Raw genomic sequence first — 19,521 nt, forward strand, 5'->3', positions numbered from 1 at the left:
ACAGGGTTTCACCATCTTGGCCAGGCTGATCTTGAACTCCTGACCTCGTGATCCACCTGCCTCGGCCTCCCAAAGTGCTGCAATTACAGGTGTGAGCCACCACGCCCGGACAAAAATTTTTAAAAATTAGCTGGCCATAGCAGAGTGCATCTGTAGTTCCAGCTACTCCGGAGGCTGAGGTGGGAGGATCACTTGAGCCCAGGAGTTTGAGGCTACAGTGAGCTATGATAGCACCACTGCACTCCAGCCTGGGTGATAGAATGAAACCATCTCTAAAAGGAAAACAAAAATTCAGCACCTGCTCTGTGCCTAGCTCAGTTCTGGGACATGGGGAGATTACAGAGGAAAAAAAACCCAAAGATTCCCACCTTTCTGCAGCAATTATTGTTATAGGCAGCTATAATTCATTGTTTCCCTTTTTCTCTCTCTCCAAATGATTCTGTCCTAACCAGAGGCTCTTTAATGCCCTCTCCCCGCCCCATTCATAAAACGGACTCCGTGGTTCTTTTTTTTCCCCTTTTCCTTTTTTTAAAATTTTATTTAAAAAACCTTCGGTGCAATATTAAAAAGCAATACAGCCAGCTCGAGCGACAATCAACAGAAAGAAAAGAGGCAGGAGAGGAAAGGCCCGAGGAACCCCAACCCAGCTAGTCCCCCTAGGGGCTGGAAGCCAGGGGCAGACTGAGAAGGGGGGCATGGGTGGTAGGGGAGGGAGGAAAGACCACCCACCAAAATAAACAGGCAGATCCAAACATTTATACAGGAAACATCTGGCTGAACGGAAGAGGATCTTGGGGAGATGAGAAGCCCCCCACATTTCATTTTTTTTTTTCCTAAAATGTCTTGGGCTGGGTGGGGAGGGTCAGCCACCTGGGGTTTAAGGAGCAATTCCCTCCCCACACCGACGTGCTGAGGGGCAGATGTGTAAGAGAGAGAGAGAGACACAAGGGGCAGAGATGAGGACAAGAGGGTGCCCTCCTCCCTGGAATCTGTTATGAGGGCTGAGGGTGTCCCCGTCCAGCTCCTGGACTCTGGGGGGTCTTGGGTGAGATGGGGGCCGGAATGGGTTGGGGCAGGGGTGAGGCTGGGCGCTCAGCCTAAGAAGCCATCGGGGTCATCATCCTCAAAGTGGCCTTGCTGAAGCACCTTGATGTGGTGCTCGTAGATTTTCAGGGCTGGCCCGAGGCGGATGGACAGGCCGGTGAGCACATCTGTACGCTGCATAAGCAGCAAAGATTTGCCATCAATTTCCTGGGTGGGACAGGGACAAAGAGAGAGAGCGAGCCGGGGTTAGGGCACATCCCAGAGAGCCCCTCTTTGTCAGTGTGTAGTCCTGGGCTGGGAACTCACCTGTTCTTGGAAAGCTGTCGCCTGCTCCGGGAAGCCAGCCTCGGTAAAATATTCCACAACATCCATCACCGTCCATTCCACGGGATCAGACGGCTTCTCTTTGCGCCCGGGACTGCATCAAAACAGACGGGCACCAGTGAACACGGGTGTCCCTCTGGCTGTGCCACACACCTGGGGCAGCACTCCCATGTCTCCAACACCCCAACTTACGGACAGCCAAAGGGGGTCCCGTCCGCCCCAGGTAGGGCTGGTTTGCCTGGGGGCAAAGGCACGGGGGACGGAGAGTCTGGCCCCGTGGCAACAGAAGCTGGGAAAGAAAAAAAAAACACCTGCCTTTGGCTTTGTTTTCGGGCTGAGTTCCTCCCCACCTAGCACTTTCCCCCACCCAGAGGAGTCCTTACCTGTTCCCCCCTCCTTGTTCATGCCTGCCATGGAGAACACCTGGCGGGTGCCGCTGCCCGGGGCTGGCCCCCGCCCTTCATCCTGGCCCTGGTGCGGTCCGCAGGGCGTCCACTCCTTGACCCTCTCCTTGGCACTCTGAGGTCCCCGCTCGCCGTTAAGCTGGTGGTGCTGGGCACCTGCAGGACGGTCACTCTCGGGCACTTCAGAGCCCTCTGACACATCATCTTCATCATCTTCATCTTCATCATCATCATCTTCCTCCTCTTTTTCAAGCACTCGCTCTTCTCCACCTCTCTGGGACCGAGGAGAGAAGCATGCAAGATTAATAGCTGTTCTAATCCCTGACCCTGCCTGTAGCATACGGGCGGTGGTGAGGAGGGCCCGATTCCACCTTTAAGAACAATACGGACTAACTTTTACGCATTCACTCCGTGCCAGGCTCTGTGTTAACTAAAGCCCTCGACAACCGAATCTCACTAAACTCGCTCAACAACCCCAAGGGGTCGCTACTGTTATTAAGCCGCGTTTACAGCGGAGGAAACTGAGGCTCCGGGAGATTCAAGCACTTGCCAAGGTCACCACGCACCCAGCCCGCAGGAAACGCGCGTAAAGCCCCAGTCACCCGCCACCCAGTTCCTCCCGGGACTCGCACCCCCGCCACCAACTTCGCCCGCACCTGCCCACCGCGCGGCGCCCCCGCTCCCCGGCGCGCTCACCTTGCTCCGAGACTGGCGGGCGCTGGCGGCCGGCGGCGCTCGTCCGGGCCTGTCCCCGCGGGGCAGCGCAAGCGCTCCGAGACGGGTGCGCTCCAGGCGTCCTCGCGCCGCCGCCTCCTCTTCCAGCAGCCCCTGCACGCGGCCGCGGGTTAGGCGACCGCCGGCGCCGCCGCTGCCCCCGAGGTAGCGCACGACTTCCCGCAGGCTCACGGGCCGCGCTGCGCCGCCGGCCCGCGCCGCGCCCCCCTCAGGCGGCGGCTGTGGCTGCGGCGGCGGCGGCTGCTGCTGCTGTGGCGGCGCCGGCGGCTGTGGCGGCGGCGGCAGCGGCGGCTCCCGGGCGGCGACGGCGGGCGGGGGGGCGCGGCGCGGGCCGGCCGGGGGCGCCACCACCGGGGGAGCGGCTGGCGCAGGCGGCGGCGCGGCCAGGGGCGCGGCCCGCTGCGCGCGGGGGCCCGGCTGCGCGGGGCCGGGCGAGGGGGGCGCTGTGGCGGCGGCGGCGGCGGCCGCGCGGGGCGCCCGGGCCGGGGCGGCGGCGGCGACGGGCGCGGGCGGTGGCGGCGGGGCGGGCGTGGGCGGCGGCGCGGCGGCGGCGGCGGCGGGGGCCCCGCGGGGGGCGCGCGGCGGGGCCGGCGGGGTGGCTCCGCGCCGGGGCGGCTGGACGCGCGCCGCGTTGCGGTACGAGATGCTCCCCTTGTAGCTGACCCGGAGCACGGCGCGCTGCTGGATCAGTTTCTCGAGCTCGGCGCGCGTGCGCTCCGGCTCCGGGCCGTGCCGCCGCCGCACCATCCGGCAGATGCGCTCCAGGTCCGGCCGCGCCTTGCGCGAGCGCAGCGAGTCGATGGTGTCCAGGATCCACTCTTGGTAGTGCGGGGAAGCGGCGGACGACGAGGCGGCGGCCGCCGTGGTGGCGGCCGCCGCCGTCTCCGGCGGGGGTAGGGCCGGGGGCCCCGCCATGCCTCCCGCCCGGCCCGGCTGCACCGTGCGCGCTGCCTCCCTCCCAGCGCGGCGCCCCCCTCCCCGGCTCCCCTCCCTCCGCCGCTGCCCGCCTCCTCCGCCTCCCCCCCCGGGGGGCGCAGCGCCTCGGCGGAGCGGCGGCGGCGCTGCTGTTTCTTTGCAAAAAAAAAAAAAAAAAAAAGAGAGAGAGCGAGAGAGAGAGAGGAAAAAACAGTGAGAGAGAAAGAAAAGAGAGAAAAAAATATGCACACACTCACTCACTCGCACGCACGCACACACAGACCCGCTTCTGCTGGGCGCGCGCGGGGCCGGGGATGCGAGGGGGAGGAGGGGAGCGCGGCGCGGCCGGCCCCTCCCCGCCGCCGCCGCCGCCGCACGCGCGCCCTGCGCCCGGGACACTCCGGCCCCCCTTCCTTCCCTCCCTCCCTCCTCCCCGCCGCCCGCCTTCCTCCCTCCCACCCCCACGCGCCCGCTTTTAAGGTGGAGCCCGGGCCCCCCGCCCGCCCCCTTTACCCTGCGCTCTCGCTCACTCCGGCTCGCTCCGGCCCCCCCTTACAACTCCCGCGCGCTTTTTAAGGAGGCGCCGCGGAGTTGGCGCCGGGGCGGGGGCGGGGGAAAGCGGCGGGCGGGGGAGGGGGAGGGGAGTGCCGGGGGGAGGGGAGAGGGGGCGGGCGGGGCGGGCAGGGCGGGCGGGCGGCGCTCGGCCGCCCTCCAGCCATTGGGCGCGGGACCCAGACGTCCCCGGCGCCCAGCCCCCCTCTCCACGCCTCCCCGGCGCGCTCCGCTCTCCGGACCGCACTTACCGGGAACTCGCCGCCCGCGGGCCGGGGCTGCCGCGCTCGCAGGGTGCTGCGGGGACCCTCTTGCTGCCGCCGCCCCCGCGTCCCTCAGGCGCGCCTGGCCCGGCGCTAAGGATGCGGGGAGGGGGGCGCGCACCCTCTCCCCCTTCTACTCCCCCTGCCAGGGCCGCCCCCGCCGCCGCTCGGCCTTCTGGCGCGCCGGCCCCAGCGCCTCCCTAGAGCGCCCTCTCGGTCCCGGGCTGGACGCCGAGGGGGCGCGCTGCAGATTTGGGGACCCCGAATCTGGGGTCAGAGGGCAGTTTGACGCTCGTTTCTCCTGCGGGGCCGAAGGAGTGCCGGAATTTCAGCTAAACCCTGTTTACAAGGACTTCAAGCCGGGACCTGATCGGCTTGCACTCTGGGGTCCGAAATTCCCTTTCCAACCCCCTGGGGGTGTGTGGGTGGGTGATCGAAGTCGAGAACACCAGCGACACTTTTTTTTTTAAACAAAACTTTATTGGTAATAGTTTTCAAATATGTTTACAACAGCACACTGTTCAAGAGGAAGTCTCGTCCTTCGCAGCACACAGGTTGAATCGCCCCCGCACCCACCCGGGGCCCCACCCCAGGCCTGAGAACTCCTCCTGGGATGGAGAGAAGTTATGAGAGGGGGAAATACGGGGATGAATAGGGTGGCTCCCCAGCGGCTCCCCACTTTTCTATTACGAGAGAAAAAAGCACAAATGAGACAGTGGGGGAGAGGTGATGGACAGCTGACAGCTAAGCTGGAGGAGGGGCGCCCAGGATGGGGGAGGCGGAAGCTGGTGGGTGAGTAAAACAGGCAGCCCCTCCCCAGCAGCTCTAGCCTTGAACCCCGGGCCATGGCGTTGGGGGACTTGGCCTCTTCTGTTCCCTTTTGCAGGGATGCCCTTCCCATTCAGCTGAGGGAAGACTGGACATTAAAATCTAGCGGAGAATAAAATTAAGGAGTTGGGGGAAACGCTGTTGGGAGGAAAGACTTGGGCTTGGGGCTCCCCCTCTGTCTTTTTGGGGGATGACTCCTCTTTGGCAGGGAGAGGGGCAGCTGCTTTGTCTGGCTCTCAAAGCCCAAGTGTGAAGACAGGTCTATTGGGGAAGAAGAGAGCGGAGGCTTCCTAAAGGGGCCTAGACCCTCGCAGGATTGGCAGAGGATTCCCCGGGGAGGGGCCCAGGGGAGATTAGCAGCGGGGAGGTTCAAACCCCAGCGCCTCCCTTTCCAAAGTCAGTCTGCTTCTCTTTAAAATGGATTTGGGGAATGGGGGGACATGGGAGGGGTGGGAGTACAGGAAGGAGGGAGGCACTGGTGGAACTTAAATAAGATTTTAAATTGTTGTTTTTTAAAAAAAATTCTAGCAAGCAGCCCACTGAACATGTCACTAAAAATCTCTCCTTCCCAGTCAGGATTACTCCGAAAGGAAGGTTGGCGCTTCGTTCATTTGCCCTTAGCAAGTGGGGCCTGTGGTTGGGTGGGATGGGGGTGTGGGTGGGGGATGGAGTTAAGTGTGAGCCCCTCTTTCCACACCCTGTCCCTGGATACACCAGCAAGACCTGGTCTGACTGGAGTTGAGAAACTCGTTTAAAACAGGCAGAAGTAGGCTGGGTGGGGCTGAGGGGCTGGGGGGCTGTGGGGAAGGAGGAAGGGAAAAGTGGGGGAGGGGGCAGGAGGGCAAAGGGGATGAGGGGGAGCAGCTGATATTTCTGTCCCTCTGATTATCTGGGCTTCCTGCTCCCCCTAACCCTGGAGGGTGGGGTGGGGGTGAAATTAGATGCAAGGAACTCTGGGGCCCTCTGGCTGTTCAATCCAACCCTCCCACCCCCCCACCAAAAAAAAAAAAAAAAAAAAAGAAAAGAAAATCCATGGGGGCACAGGCACACCCCTAAAACTCAGAAAACTCCTTGCCACACTTCTCATTGATGGAGACCCGGATTTCTTCTTCCTCATAGTCGTCAAAGTTACTCGTATCCCCAGGGCCTTTAAACTTTGGTATGAAGGGAGCTTCCACCTGGAGAGGGATCAAGAATCACCCAGACCTCAGCATTCAACATAATCATTATTACAACAATAAATGCGAATGGCCTAACATTCAAGAGATATTTACTCTGACTCAGGCCTGTGCTTCCCATTAGGTTATGGATTCCTCTTAACGCCTGAAACTCTTAATGTAGCCAACTCATCAAAGGGGAAATTATTTCCCAGAGAGGCATCTGCTGCACAAGGTCATGGAATGGCCAAATGACCCCAGAATCCCATTTCTAGACCCCACTGCTCTAAGCTCTCTACTCTAGGTTGCTCCTGAACCTGTGTTCTCTTCTCTTTCTCTCTATTGGCTGTCCTCCCTGACTCGCGGCTTGCTCCCAAACCCTCAGCAGCTTAAGGAGGGGAGACCCACCTTCCTCTGGTAGATGGCGATCCAGTCAGTCGTGGCAAACCACTTGTGGTTCTTGATATCATTGACCCCATTCTTGAGGTTCCCAAAGCGCTTGGTAAGATCTACCTGCAGGAGGTTCCGCAGCAGGTCCTTCAAGTCAGAGCTGAAGTGGGAAGGGAACCGCACCTGGAGGAAGGGGTACAAGGACAGGGTGGGAAGCTGGTCTGGAACTTGGGGAGCCCATGAGGCTTCTTTCTCCATCCAACAGTCCTACTGGGTGGGGGCCTCCAAAGCTGAGTGCCTGCTGGCATCCTGTAAAACAGCTCCTTGAGCCTACACTACAGTTTCCAATTTAGGAAGTGATACTGTGGCCTGAGAATCTGCATTTCTTTAAAAACTTTAAAAATTCAAGAGCTAGTTATTTTAAGTTTTTGTAGAGACAGGGTCTCACTATATTGCCCAGGCTGGTCTAGAACTCTTAGGCTCAACCGATCCTCCTGCTTTGGCCTCCCAAAGTACTGGGATTATAGGCGTGAGCCACCGCACCCAGCAAGAATCTGCATTAAAAAAAAAAAAAAAAAGTCTCATTCTGTAGCCCAGGCTGGAGTGCAGTGGTGCGATCTGGACTCACTGCAATCTCCGCCTCCTGGGTTCAAGGAATTCTCCTGTCTCAGCCTCCTAAGTAGCTGGGATCACAGGCTCACGCCACGACACCTGGCTAATTTTTGTATTTTTAGTAGAGACAGGGTTTCACCATATTGGTCAGGCTGGTCTTGAACTCCTGACCTCAGGTGATCCACCTGCGTCGGCCTCCCAAGGTGTTGGGATTACAGCTGTGAGCTACCGTGCCTGGCCCAATAATCTGCATTTCTAACAAATTCCCCAGCAACGGTGATGCTGGAAAGGGGTCCCCTTTAAGAACCATTGCTCTTAAGGCAAGTGCTATGATGATTTCCATTTCAGAGAAGGGGAAACTGAGGCTTGGAAGGGTTAAACAGCTCTTCCAAGGTCACATTGAGGCATGGGATGGGGCAATTCCATCTCAGGTCTACTGGACTCTAGAACTTGTATTCTCAGCTGCTGCTGCTGCCGCTGCTGCTGAAGGCATCTCTGCTGGGGTTCAGAGACTTCTGAAATATTCATGCTTATGACAAACTTTTTCTCTCCTCTCTTTCTGCATAGCTAAGGCTCTTCCATTCTTTAAAGTGCAGCTCGACTCTTCTTGAAAGTTTTCCCCATACGCTCTGAGCCCATAGCCTTGTATGCAAGTCATCACTGGAGTTATAGTTGCAAGAAACGACTTCTTGTTCCTGCTGTGCCTCTTACACGCTTTGTGACCTTGGCCATGGCCCTTAACCTCTCTGGGCCTGTGCATGCCTCTCAGATGTGGGGCAGATATCCCAGGGCTGCACGAGGGAGATAACACCACTGAGGGTGTGGGGGAACTAGAAAATGCTACAAAGAAGGGAGTCATGTGCATCTTCTCCTATGGGATCTTCTGTGATTTTTTTCTTTCTTTTTTTTTTTTCCACTCTGGACCATTTTCTTTTTTTTCTTTCTTTTTTTTTTTTTTCTGAGATGGAGTCTTGCTCTGTTGCCCAGGCTAGAGTGCAGTGGCGCAATCTCAGCTCACTGCAACCTCTGCCTCCTGAGTAGCTGGGATTTACAGGCATACGCCACCACACCCGGCTAATTTTTGTATTTTTAGTAGAGACAGGGTTTCAGCATGTTGGTCAGGCTGGTCTTAAACTCCTGACCTTGTGATCCGCCCGCCTCGGCCTCCCAAAGTGCTGGGATTACAGGCGTGAGCCACCGTGCCCGGCCTACTCTGGGCCATTTTATTGGCAGTTTCTATTCCACCCATGGCAGATGCCTCATCTTTCCTTTTTTTTGAGACGGAGTCTTGTTCTGTCGCCCAGGCTGGAGTGCAATGGTGTGATCTTGGCTCACTGCAACCTCCGTCTCCTGGGTTGAAGCAATTCTTTGGCCTCAGCCTCCCAAGTAGCTGGGATTACAGGTGCCTGCTACCATGCCCAGCTAATTTTTGTATTTTTAGTAGAGATGGGGTTTCACTATGTTGGCCAGGCTGGTCTTGAACTCCGGACCTCGTGATCCACCTGCCTCAGCCTCCCGAAGTGCTGGGATTACAGGCATGAGCCATCGTGCCAGGCCTTCATCTTTCCCTTTTAGTGATGCTATGTGTCCAGCCGGGTACCCCACTTGCCTGAATTTTTTTTAAAAGACTGTGTCTGGCTCTGTGACCCAGGCTAGTTTGCAGTGGCACAGTCACAGCTCACTGCAGCCTTGAACTTCTGGGCTCAAGTGATCCTCCTGCCTCAGCTTCCTGATGAGCTGGGAATACAGGGGTGCACCATCACGCCCAGCTAATTTTTAGCTTTTTTTTTTTTTTTTTTTTAAGAGATGGGGTCTGGCTATGTTACCCAGGCTGGTCTGGAACTGCTGGCCTCAAGCCTCCACTTCCCAAGGTGCTGGGATTACAGGCGTGAGCCATTGCACCCAAATGCAAAGTTTCAAAGCCAATCAGTGGCAGAGCTGGGACTGGGGTCCGGACTGGGGCCCAGGCTGAGCCTGAGGATGCTGCCACCACAGTGTCGTGACTCTGGGCCAACCAAAAGCTCCTGTGTAGGAGATGCTGGACCAAGTCGGGGGATGGTCGGGTCTTCCCAGCAAGGTGGTTGAGCTGAGGGCACAGGTGGGGTCCCCAACCTCTCTCCTGCTCTTAGTGCCTACGATGATTACCTACTCACCAAAGTGTGATCTTGGCCAAGACACATCCCTTTTCCCAGCCTGTTTCCTCACCTCTCCTGCAGAGGGTGCCACCATCTCAGGGTGTGACTGATGGGGGGATTCTAGGGCCTGGTGGATGGCAGGCACTTTGCGCCTGTCACAGATGTGAGCTGAGGTGGTTTCAGCACCCCTCATCCGAACCCTCAGAGTTAGGCAAGTCTGGGTTTGGGAGAGGAAGCATGGGCTGTAAACGCTAAGTGAGAGCACTCCTTGGTGAGGCTGCGGACAGCACCTGGGAACAGGAACCAAATACACTGGTTTTTCTGCCTTGGAATTTGCGAAAACTCACACTAACTGGGACAAGGAGTGACGAAGAGGGTTGCCTGGCAGGGCGGTTTGTGTTCTGCGGCCAAGAAGTTTCTGTGAGGCTTGGGGTTTTGGAAGCTCTTGGGATTCTGGAACCGCGGGGTTGGGGCTGGACAGTGAGGGGGCCTCAAGGTGTTGGCCTCAGTGTGGCCGGTGCGTCCAGCTTCACCACCTGGCCTGACTTAAGGAACTTCTAGATTATTCTGACAACAAGCAGGGCTCCCCAGGGAGTAGGATGAGTGAGCAGGGGAGGGTCTGTTTCTTCCAGGGCTGTGTCCCCGCAGCCGGACCTCACCTTCCCAGAGACGATCTTCTCATAGATCTGGATGGGCTGGTCTGCGAAGAAGGGCGGGTAGCCAGCAGCCATTTCATAGATAAGAACCCCCAGGGCCCACCAGTCCACAGCCTTGTTGTAGCCCTGGAGCAAGATGGGGGGGCACAGGGTGAGGAGGGGGCGAGCAGGAGAGCAGAGCCGGCCTCAGGGGAAGGGGAGGGCTGGGGAGGCGCCTACTTTGCTCAGGATAATCTCAGGGGCCAGATACTCAGGGGTGCCGCACAAGGTCCAAGTGCGGCCCTTCACGCGCTTGGCGAAACCGAAGTCTGTCACCTGTGGGCACAAGAACAGGCAGTTGGCAGGAAGGGAGGGTCCAGGCCACGGCTTCCCCAGGGCTGCCCCTCGCCCGGCCTGGTGGGCACCTGAATGTATCCCTGCTGGTCAATGAGCAGATTCTCCGGCTTCAGGTCCCTGTAGATGAGATCCAGCGAGTGCAGATACTCGAAGGTCAGGACGATCTGGGCCGCGTAGAAACGGGCATGGGGCTCGCTGATGGGGACAGATGGAGAGGTGAATGTCAGTGGCCATGCCCCAAAATGGTCCAGCAGGTGGCCCTGCAGAGCCTTCCCCAGAGGAAGACAACTCCAGTCCGGCTGTCAGAAATGCGAGGCACCTGATTCTTAGATAGCCCGACATGGGAAATAGCCTGTAGGTCCACCCACAGGAGAATGGAATCACAGACTGAGCTATAGTCATATAATGGAATTCCACTCACCACCACCACTGCCAACAGGACAGCCCATGCATCCACTCAACAACGTGGCTGCATTTCAAACTGATTATGTTAAAGCAAAAGAAGACACAAAAGAACATGAATGATTCCATTTATATCATGTCCACGCCCAGACAAAACAAAGGCACGGTGTTTGAAGTCAGAAAGGACAACTGCCTTTGGCGGGGAGGTGACGTGTCAAGAAAGGGATTTGGCCCGGCGCGGTGTCTCATCCCTGTAATCCCAGCATTTTGGAGGGTCGAGGTGGGAGGATCACTTGAGCCCAGGAGTTCGAGACCAGCCTGGGTAACATAGGCAAGATCTCACCTCTGTGTGTATGCAGAGATGTGTGTGTGTGTGTGTATATATATATATTTTTTTTTTCAGTATTTTTTTTGAGATGGAGTCTTGCTCTGTTGCCCAGGCTGGAGTGCAGTAGCATAATCTTGGCTCACTGCAACCTTCGCCTCCTGGAAACAAGTGATTCTCTTGCCTCAGCCTCCTGAGTAGCTGGGATTACAGGCATGCACCACCACACCTGGCTAATTTTTATATTTTTAGTAGAGACAGGGTTTCACCATGTTGGTCAGGCTGGTCTCGAACTGCTGACCTTGTGATCCGCCCGCCTTGGCCTCCCAAAGTGCTGGGATTACAGGCGTGAGCCACTGCACCCGGCCTCCACCTCTGTATATTATTGAAAAAAAAAAAAAAAAAAAAGAAGAAGAAAGGGATTCAAGGGAATTTTCTGGGGTGATAGAAAAGTTCCATATACTGTTTTAGGTGGAGGTTAGGTAACTGTATACAACTGTCAAAATTTGTGGCATGGAGCATTGAAGAACTGTGCATTTTATTGTATGTAAAGTGAATCTATAGTTTTCTATCTAAAATACAACTACAAGGCCAGCATGGTGGCTCATGCCTGTAATCCCAGCACTTTAGAGGCCGAGGGGGACAGATCACCCAAGGTCAGAAGATTGAGACCAGCCTGGCCAACATGGTGAAACCCCATCTCTACTAAAAATACAAAAATTAGCCAGGCAAGGGGGCGTGCGCCTGTAATCCCAGCTACTTGGGAGGCTGAGACAGAAGAATCACTTGAATCCAGGAGGTGAAGGTTGCACGGAGCCGAGATCACGCCACTGCACTCCAGTCTGGGTGACAAGACTGAAACTCCGTCTCAAAAAATAAAATAAAAGTACATATGTAAACTTATAAGTTAATAAGACAAATTTTTAAGCTAAAAATTTTTTTTTGTTTGAACAGGGTCTCTGTTACCCATTCTGAAGTGCAGCAGCGTGATCATGGCTCATGCAGACTTTTTTTTTTTTCCTTTTTATTTTTTTGAGATGGAGTCTTGCTCTGTCATCCAGGCTGGAGTGCACTGGCACGATCTTGGCTCACTGCAACCTCTTCCTCCCAGGTTCACTCCATTCTCCTGCCTCAGCCTCCCGAGTAGCTGGGAATACAGGTGCCCACCACCACGCCCTGCTAATTATTTTTTTTTGTATTTTTAGTAGAGATGGGGTTTCACCGTCTTAGCCAGGATGGTCTGGATCTCCTGACCTCGTGATCCGCCTGCCTCAGCCTTCCAAAGTGCTGGGATTACAGGTGTGAGCCACCGCGCCTGGCCGGCTCATGCAGTCTTGACCTCCCAGGCTCAGGTGATCTTCCCACCTCAGCCTCCCCAGTAGCTGGGACTACAGGCATGTGCCACCACACCTAATTTTTTTTTTTTTTTTTGAGATGGAGTTTCGTTCTTGTTGCCAAGGCTGGAGTGCAATGGTGCCATCTGGGCTCACTGCAACCTCTACCTCCTGGGTTCAAGCGATTCTCCTGCCTCAGCCTCCTGAGTAGCTGGGATTACAGGCGCCCACCACCACGTCCAGGTAATTTTTGTATTTTTAATAAAGACGGGGTTTCACCATGTTGGTCAGTCTGGTCTCGAACTCTTGACCTCAGGTGATCCACCCGCCTCGGCCTCCCAAAGTGCTGGGATTACAGGCATGAGCCACTGCGCCCAACCTATTTTTTTTTTTTTACTTTTTGTAGAGATGGGTCTTGCTATGTTAGGCTGGTCTCAAATTCCTGGGCTCTAGCAATCTGCCCACCTTGGCCTCCCAAAGTGGGATTATAGGCATGAGCCACAGTACCCAGCCTGTATCTTAAACTTACAAATTTATGTAGTTTTATTTTATGTATAAAAATATATATTAAAATCTACACATATAAAACTATTGACCTATATAAAATGAAATAATAGTATAATTTTTATTTTATTTTTTGAGATGGAGTCTCGCTCTGTCGCCCAGGCTGGAGTGCAGTGGCGCGATCACTGCAAGCTCCACCTCCCGGGTTCACACCATTCTCCTGCCTCAGCCTCCCAAGGAGCTGGGACTAGAGGCGCCTGCAACCACACCCGGCTAATTTTTTTGTATTTTTTAAGTAGAGACAGGGTTTCACCATGTTAGCCAGGATGGTCTCGATATCCTGACCTCCTGATCCACCGGCCTCAGCCTCCCAAAGTGCTGGGATTACAGGTGTGAGCCACCACGCCCGGCCAATTTTTTTTTTTTTTAAGAGACAAAACCTCACTATGTAGCCTAGGCTGGTCTCAAATTCTTGAGCTCAAATGATCTTTTCGCTTCAGCCTCAGGAGTAGTGGGATTACAGATGCATGCCACCTTTTGGGGCTCAAAAAATGCACAAAATCAACAACTTCAATTTTTTTTTTTTTTTTTTTTGAGACGGCGTGTCACTGTCTCACCCAGGCTGGAGTGCAGTGGTGTGATCTTAGCTCACTGCAATGTCTGTCTCCTGGGTTCAAGTGATTCTCCTGCCTCAGCTTCCCGAGTAGCTGGGATTACAGGTGCCCGCCACCACGCCCAGCTAAGTTTTGTATTTTTAGTGGAGACGGGATTTTGCCATGTTGGCCAGGCCGGTCTCGAACTCCTGATCTCAGGTGATCTGCCCACCTCGGCCTCCCAAAGTGCCAGTGAGAACCACCGCGCCTGGGACCAACTAAAGTTTGGACACCTAACTTGCCATGTTTGCTCTGTTTTGTTTTGTGGTGGTTGAAACATCACACATTCCTCAGCATAGGGGAAACACAAACCCATAGGATCCTGGGAGACCACCTGCATGTTCAAGCATGCTGGACTCCTCTGCATTCCCCGGGGGGCTTGGTTGTGCACTGCCACCTGTGGACACCCGACAGCCTGATGTGATGGGGGGTGGCCTGCTTACCTGAACCTTCCAATCCGCCGTAGGTGTGAGAACATCTCCCCACCGGGCACGTATTCCATGACCATGTATAAGTTTGAGTTGTCCTGTGGGAAGCAGTGGCTGGTCAAGGGCCCACTCCCTGAGACTTGGACCCTATCTGAAGGCCTTGGGGGCCTCCTGGCTGGTGTTCCAACATTAAATGACAACAGCGATCCTGGCTCTCCGTAGGAATCATGTTCTAGGGACCAGAGGCTTTGCTGGCTGAACCCACATGTTGCATTTCATTCTGCCCAGGAAGCAGGGGCAACCCTTATCCTGCTGTTAATGGGTGAAAGTGAGGGCTGGCTCATAGGTATGTCAGGAGCTGGTTAGCCTGCCCTGGCCGGAGGGTGAACTCTGTAGTACCTTGCTCTGGGAGCCTGAGTAAGGCTTTGAGGTCACAGTTTTGTCATCTGTAAAATGGGATCATGATGGGCTGCAAAATTAGTGGGACCCAGAATAAAAAAGGTGGCCCCTGGTTAAAAAGTTATTACGGAGGGCCGGGTGTGGTGGCTCATGCCTGTATAATCCCAGTACTCTGGGAGGCCGAGGTGGGTGGATCATTTGAGCCTAGGAGTTTGAGATCAGCCTGGGCAACACAGTGAGACCCTGTCTCTATAAAAATACAAAAATTAGCTGGGCATCATGGCATGCACCTGTAGTCCCAGCTACTCAGGAGGCTGAGGTGGGAGGATTGCTTGAGCCTGGGAGGCAAAGGTTGTAGTGAGCTGGAATTGCACCACTGTACTCCAGCCTGGGCAACAGAGTGAGACCTTGTCTAAAATAAATAAATTAATTAAATAAATAAATAAAAATAAATGGCTGGGCAGGGTGTCTCACATCTGCAATTCCAGCACTTTGGGAGGTCAAGGCAGGCGGATCACCTGAGGTCGGGAGTTCTAGACCAGTCTGACCAACATGGAGAAACTCCATTTCTACTAAATACAAAATTAGCCAGGTGTGTGGCACATGCCTGTAATCCCATCTACTTGGGAGGCTGAGGCAGGATAATTGCTTGAATCCGGGAGTCGGAAGTTGTGGTGAGCCGAGATCGCATCATTGCACTCCAGTCTGGGCAACAGGAGCCAAACTCCATGTCAAAAAAAAAAAAAAAAAAAAAAAGGCTGGGCTGGGCACAGTGGCTCACGCTTGTAATCCCAGCACTTTGGGAGGCCAAGGCAGGCAGATCACTTGAGGTCAGGAGTTCAAGACCAGCCTGGGCAACATGGCAAAATCCTGTCTCTACTAAAAATACAAAAATAAGCTGGGCATGCTGGTGGGCACCTGTAATGCCAGCTACTCAGGAGGCTGAGGCAGGAGAATTGCTTGAACCCGGGAGGCAGAGGTTGTAGTGAGCCAAGATCGCGCCACTGCATTCCAGCCTGAGCCACAGAGTAAGACTCTGTCTCAACAACAACAAAAAATTATTACAGATCTCAAGACAGCAGCAGCAGCAGCAGCAAAGCATTAAACCAGGTGTAGGGTCCCTTGGAGCATAGACCCTTGTGCTTCTCTGGGTCGAACGCCCATGAAGCTGGCCCTGAGTGGCCTTTCCTGTTTCTCATGACTACAGCTTTGGATGGCACCCAAAACGGCTCCCAAAGGGTGCTCAACACGTGCCTGCAACTGTCATGACAACGCCACCAGATTGGAACTGGTATGATCCCCATTTTACATATGAGAAAACTGAGGCTCGGGGAGATAAGTCTCTTGCCTGGGGCCACACATCAGGAAGTACTGAGCTGGGAACTGAGCCCCGGCTGCCTGGGACAGCGTTTGTGCTCCCGGGTCACGCTCTTGCCATAAACCGGGTGCTGCTTTTGAGGGATGTTATTGAGGTTGGGTGACTCGCCAAGGGTATCGAGCTACAAATTGGCCGGCCCAGGAACTGAACTTGGGTCTACCAGAGTCCCAGCCTGACTCCTGTCCCCTGGTCTCCCTCCTCCAGGGAGCTTGTTCTTCCACAAAAGAGGGCAGCCACTGAGTGTCCTCAGCTCCGACCCCAGCCCTGGGGGCCAGAAGGCTGGGACCCAGTGCAGTGACCTTGCCCCTTGGCCACTGGGACCCCACCTTGAAGGAGAACTCGAGTTTGACGAGGAACGGAAAGTTGACGGCTTGCAGGATGCGCTTTTCATTCAGGGTATGTTCGATCTGTTTCAGCTTCACCACCTGGGAAGGGTGGGAGGGGAGGGCAGAGAGGAGGGGGAGGTGAGAGGGGACTCATTTCCCCTGATGCCTGGAACTAGGGATGCCAGAGCCAGGCCGGTTCCTTCAGCCAGAATCATTTGTGTGCCTGTGGCCTGTCGGGCCCTTGGCTGATGCTGAGGACACAGCGTCAGGGAGGCTAGGGGCTGCTTGTCCTTGCATGGCACAAAGTCCAGGGCAAAGAATACATGGGTTACCCCCAGAGATGTCAGAGCCGTGGTGGAGGGCATCTTGGGGTTGCGGAGAAGCAGCCCCCAAGAAGCCCATGTAAAGTACCTGGCATGGTCTGAGGAAGGGGGAGTCAAAGAGGGCTTCCTGGAGGAAGGGGCAGCTGAACTGAAATTGAAAAGACAGGCAGGAGAAGGCCAAGGGGTGGGGGGTTTAGGAACTGCCTTACCCTTGTCTAGAACACTCCACACAGCAACCTGAATCTCAGGCTAACTGCTCCTCAGCCATCAGCTGTCCCCAATAGCAGATGCCATGAGCAGGCACCTAGCACCTAGTCTCTCACTGAATCAGGACAGGAGCCCTAGAGGCCCATGCTGGGAGTATGCCAGTTTGGAAGACCAGACACAGAGAGGGGAGGTGACTTGCCCAAGGTCACACAGCTGGCTGATGTCAGGCTGGTGTGTCACATGTAGTCAGCCTGGTCCCTTGGTCAGCTGTCAACTGCTTTGCTCACACAGCTGTGTCCTCACAGTCTATACCTGCCCTGCCCAGTTCAGTCCCCATTAGCCACAGGGGGATGCTGGGCCCCTGAAATGTGACTAGTTGACTGGGGAGCCAAATTCAAAAATTTTAAGTATCTTAAATATAAATTTAAAAACTGACACCAGTTGGGCATGGTGGCTCACGCCTGTAATCCCAGCACTTTGGGAGGCCCAGGCAGGTGAATCACCAGAGCCCAGGAGTTTGAGACTAGCCTGGGCAATGTAGCGAGACCCCATCTCTACAAACAACAACAACAACAACAACAACGACAACAACAACAACAACAAAAAGCAATTAGCTGGGCATGGCACGACTATGGTCCCAGCAGCTTCAGAGGCTGAGGTGGGAGGATCATTTGAGCCCAACTGCACTTCAGCCTGGGCAAGAGAGCAAGACCCTGTCTCAAAAACAAAACAACCAGCCTGGCCAAAATGGTGAAACTCTGTCTCTACTACAAATATTAAAAAATTAGCTGGGCGTGGTGGCGGATGCCTGTAATTCCAGCTACTCAGAAAGCTAAGGCATCGCTTGAACCCGGGAGGCGGAAGTTGTCGTGAGCTGAGATCACACCATTGTACTCCAGCCTGGGCAACAAGAGTGAAACTCCATCTCAAAAACAAAACAAAACAAAACAAAAATTAAACACTTGATGTAGGTACTGGTGACTTTCAGGCATAGTTGGAACAACTTGGGCATGTGAATCTGCTTTTTCTTTTTTCTTTTTTTTTTTGAGATGGAGTCTCGCTCTGTCGCCCAGGCTGGAGTGCAGTGGCGCGATCTCGGCTCACTGCAAACTCCACCACCTGGGTTCACGCCATTCTCCTGCCTTAGCCTCCCGAGTAGCTGGGACTACAGGCGCCCGCCACCACGCCCGGCTACCTTTTTTGTATTTTTAGTAGAGATGGGGTTTCACTGTGTTAGCCAGGATGGTCTCGATCTCCTGACCGCGTGATCTGCCTGCCTCGGCCTCCCAAAGTGCTGGGATTACAGGTGTAAACCACCGCGCCAGGCCTGAATTAGCTTTTTCAACTTCCCTCCTTTTTCTCCTCTTTCCAGGAAAAATTTACCCTCAGAGTTGAGACCTGTTGTAAGCATCCAATGGACACTGGATTTTAAAGACACTTCAGTACAGAAAAAAAGGAAATATTTCCGAAGTCATGAAGGACTGGGAAAAAAACAAAAGGAATGTAAAATGTTTCATTAATGATATTTTCACATTGATAATATATGGAAACGGTAATACTGTAGATATACTGGCTTAATTAAAACATATCATTAGGCTGGGCGCGGTGGCTCACATCTGTAATCTCAGCACTTTGGGAGGCCGAGGCAGGCAGACCACCTGAGGTCAGGAGTTTGAGACCAACCTGACCAACATGGTGAAACCCCGTCTCTACTAAAAATACAAAAATTAGCCAGGCGTGGTGGCGGCGTCTGCAATCTCAGCTACTTGGGAAGCTGAGGCAGGAGAATCACTTGAACCTGGGAGGTGGAGATTGCAGTGAGCTGAGATCACACCACTGGGCGACAAGAGTGAGACTCTGTCTCAAGAAAAAAAAAAAAACAAAAGCCCCAAACATGTCATTAAAATGAATTTCATGAATGTCATCTGCTTCTTTCACTTTCTTTTTTAATTACAATTTTTTTTTTAAATTTTTATTTATTTATTTTTTTGAGACGGAGTCTCGCTCTGTCGCCCAGGCTGAAGTGCAGTGGCCGGATCTCAGCTCACTGCAAGCTCCGCCTCCTGGGTTCACACCATTCTCCTGTCTCAGCCTCCCGAGTAGCTGGGACTACAGGCGCCCGCCACCTTGCCTGGCTAGTTTTTTTTTTTTGTATTTTTTAGTAGAGATGGGGTTTCACCGTGTTAGCCAGGATGGTCTCGATCTCCTGACCTCGTGTCCACCCGTCTCGGCCTCCCAAAGTGCTGGGATTACAGGCTTGAGCCACCGTGCCCAGCCACAATTTTTTTTTTTTGAGAGATGAGGTCTGGCTGTGTTGTCCAGGCTGGAGTTGAACTCCTAGGTCCAAGTGATCCTCCTGCCTCAGCCTCTCTGGTAGCTAGGACTATAGGCATGCGCCACCATGCTTGGCTCTTTTTACTGTTTATGATGGAGCAAAGAGAAAATTTAAAATCGATTCTGTGGCTTGGGTTACATTTCTGTTGGTTACATTGCTGCTTTATAGCAGTGCCCGGTATAAAGTTGGATCACAAAAATATTTACGGGAAGAAAGTCCACGTAAACACCGCTTTCCCCAAGAATGCTCCTGGCCTCCTCCCTTTGGACTGGTGTCTGACCCTGTGTCACAGTGCCCGGCTTTGAATGCATGGCCGGCCTGGAGAGGGAGCTTTGGGAAGGCAGCACAGGGCCCTTTCGACCCTTGGAGCTGGCACATTATGGGGGCTCGGGGAATAGTGGGTGAGCCTGGCGTGGAAGCTCATGTCCGTAATCCCTGCGCTTTGGGAGCCTGAAGTAGATCACTTGAGGCCAGGAGTTCAAGACCAGCCTGGGCAACACAGCAAGAGACCCCCTGCCTTAAAAAAAAAAAAAAAAAAAAAATTAGCCAGGCATGG

At 54.5% G+C, this 19,521-nt stretch overlaps 2 protein-coding genes across 3 annotated transcripts in view; both read right to left on the minus strand.

Annotated features, from left to right (window-relative positions):
* Positions 1 to 505: 505 nt before the first annotated feature.
* SAMD1 (sterile alpha motif domain containing 1) lies at positions 506 to 3,487 on the minus strand. Its single transcript, XM_005588662.5, has 5 exons — positions 2,469 to 3,487; positions 1,752 to 2,046; positions 1,561 to 1,657; positions 1,351 to 1,462; positions 506 to 1,251 (listed from the first exon to the last, which is right to left on the minus strand). The coding sequence occupies exons 1-5, from the start codon at positions 3,420 to 3,422 to the stop codon at positions 1,093 to 1,095; spliced, it is 1,617 nt and encodes a 538-aa protein (XP_005588719.4). The 5' UTR covers positions 3,423 to 3,487; the 3' UTR covers positions 506 to 1,092.
* Positions 3,488 to 4,695: 1,208 nt separating this feature from the next.
* Positions 4,696 to 19,521, minus strand: part of PRKACA (protein kinase cAMP-activated catalytic subunit alpha) — a 28,512-nt gene continuing 13,686 nt past the window's right edge. Inside the window, exons 4-10 of one of the 2 annotated variants that reach the window (XM_005588234.4) lie at positions 16,101 to 16,199; positions 14,013 to 14,095; positions 10,420 to 10,546; positions 10,235 to 10,330; positions 10,019 to 10,141; positions 6,631 to 6,795; positions 4,696 to 6,243 (exon numbers count right to left, since the gene is read on the minus strand). In XM_005588234.4, coding sequence (XP_005588291.1) covers positions 6,118 to 6,243; positions 6,631 to 6,795; positions 10,019 to 10,141; positions 10,235 to 10,330; positions 10,420 to 10,546; positions 14,013 to 14,095; positions 16,101 to 16,199 — 819 coding nt within the window. In that variant the 3' untranslated portion in view covers positions 4,696 to 6,117. Of the gene's footprint in view, positions 6,244 to 6,630; positions 6,796 to 10,018; positions 10,142 to 10,234; positions 10,331 to 10,419; positions 10,547 to 14,012; positions 14,096 to 16,100; positions 16,200 to 19,521 lie in introns of those variants that run through there. The other variant, XR_012428460.1, reaches the window with a different exon arrangement.

Source organism: Macaca fascicularis, chromosome 19 (genome assembly GCF_037993035.2).
Source record: "Macaca fascicularis isolate 582-1 chromosome 19, T2T-MFA8v1.1".
Taxonomy (NCBI): Eukaryota; Metazoa; Chordata; class Mammalia; order Primates; family Cercopithecidae; genus Macaca; species Macaca fascicularis.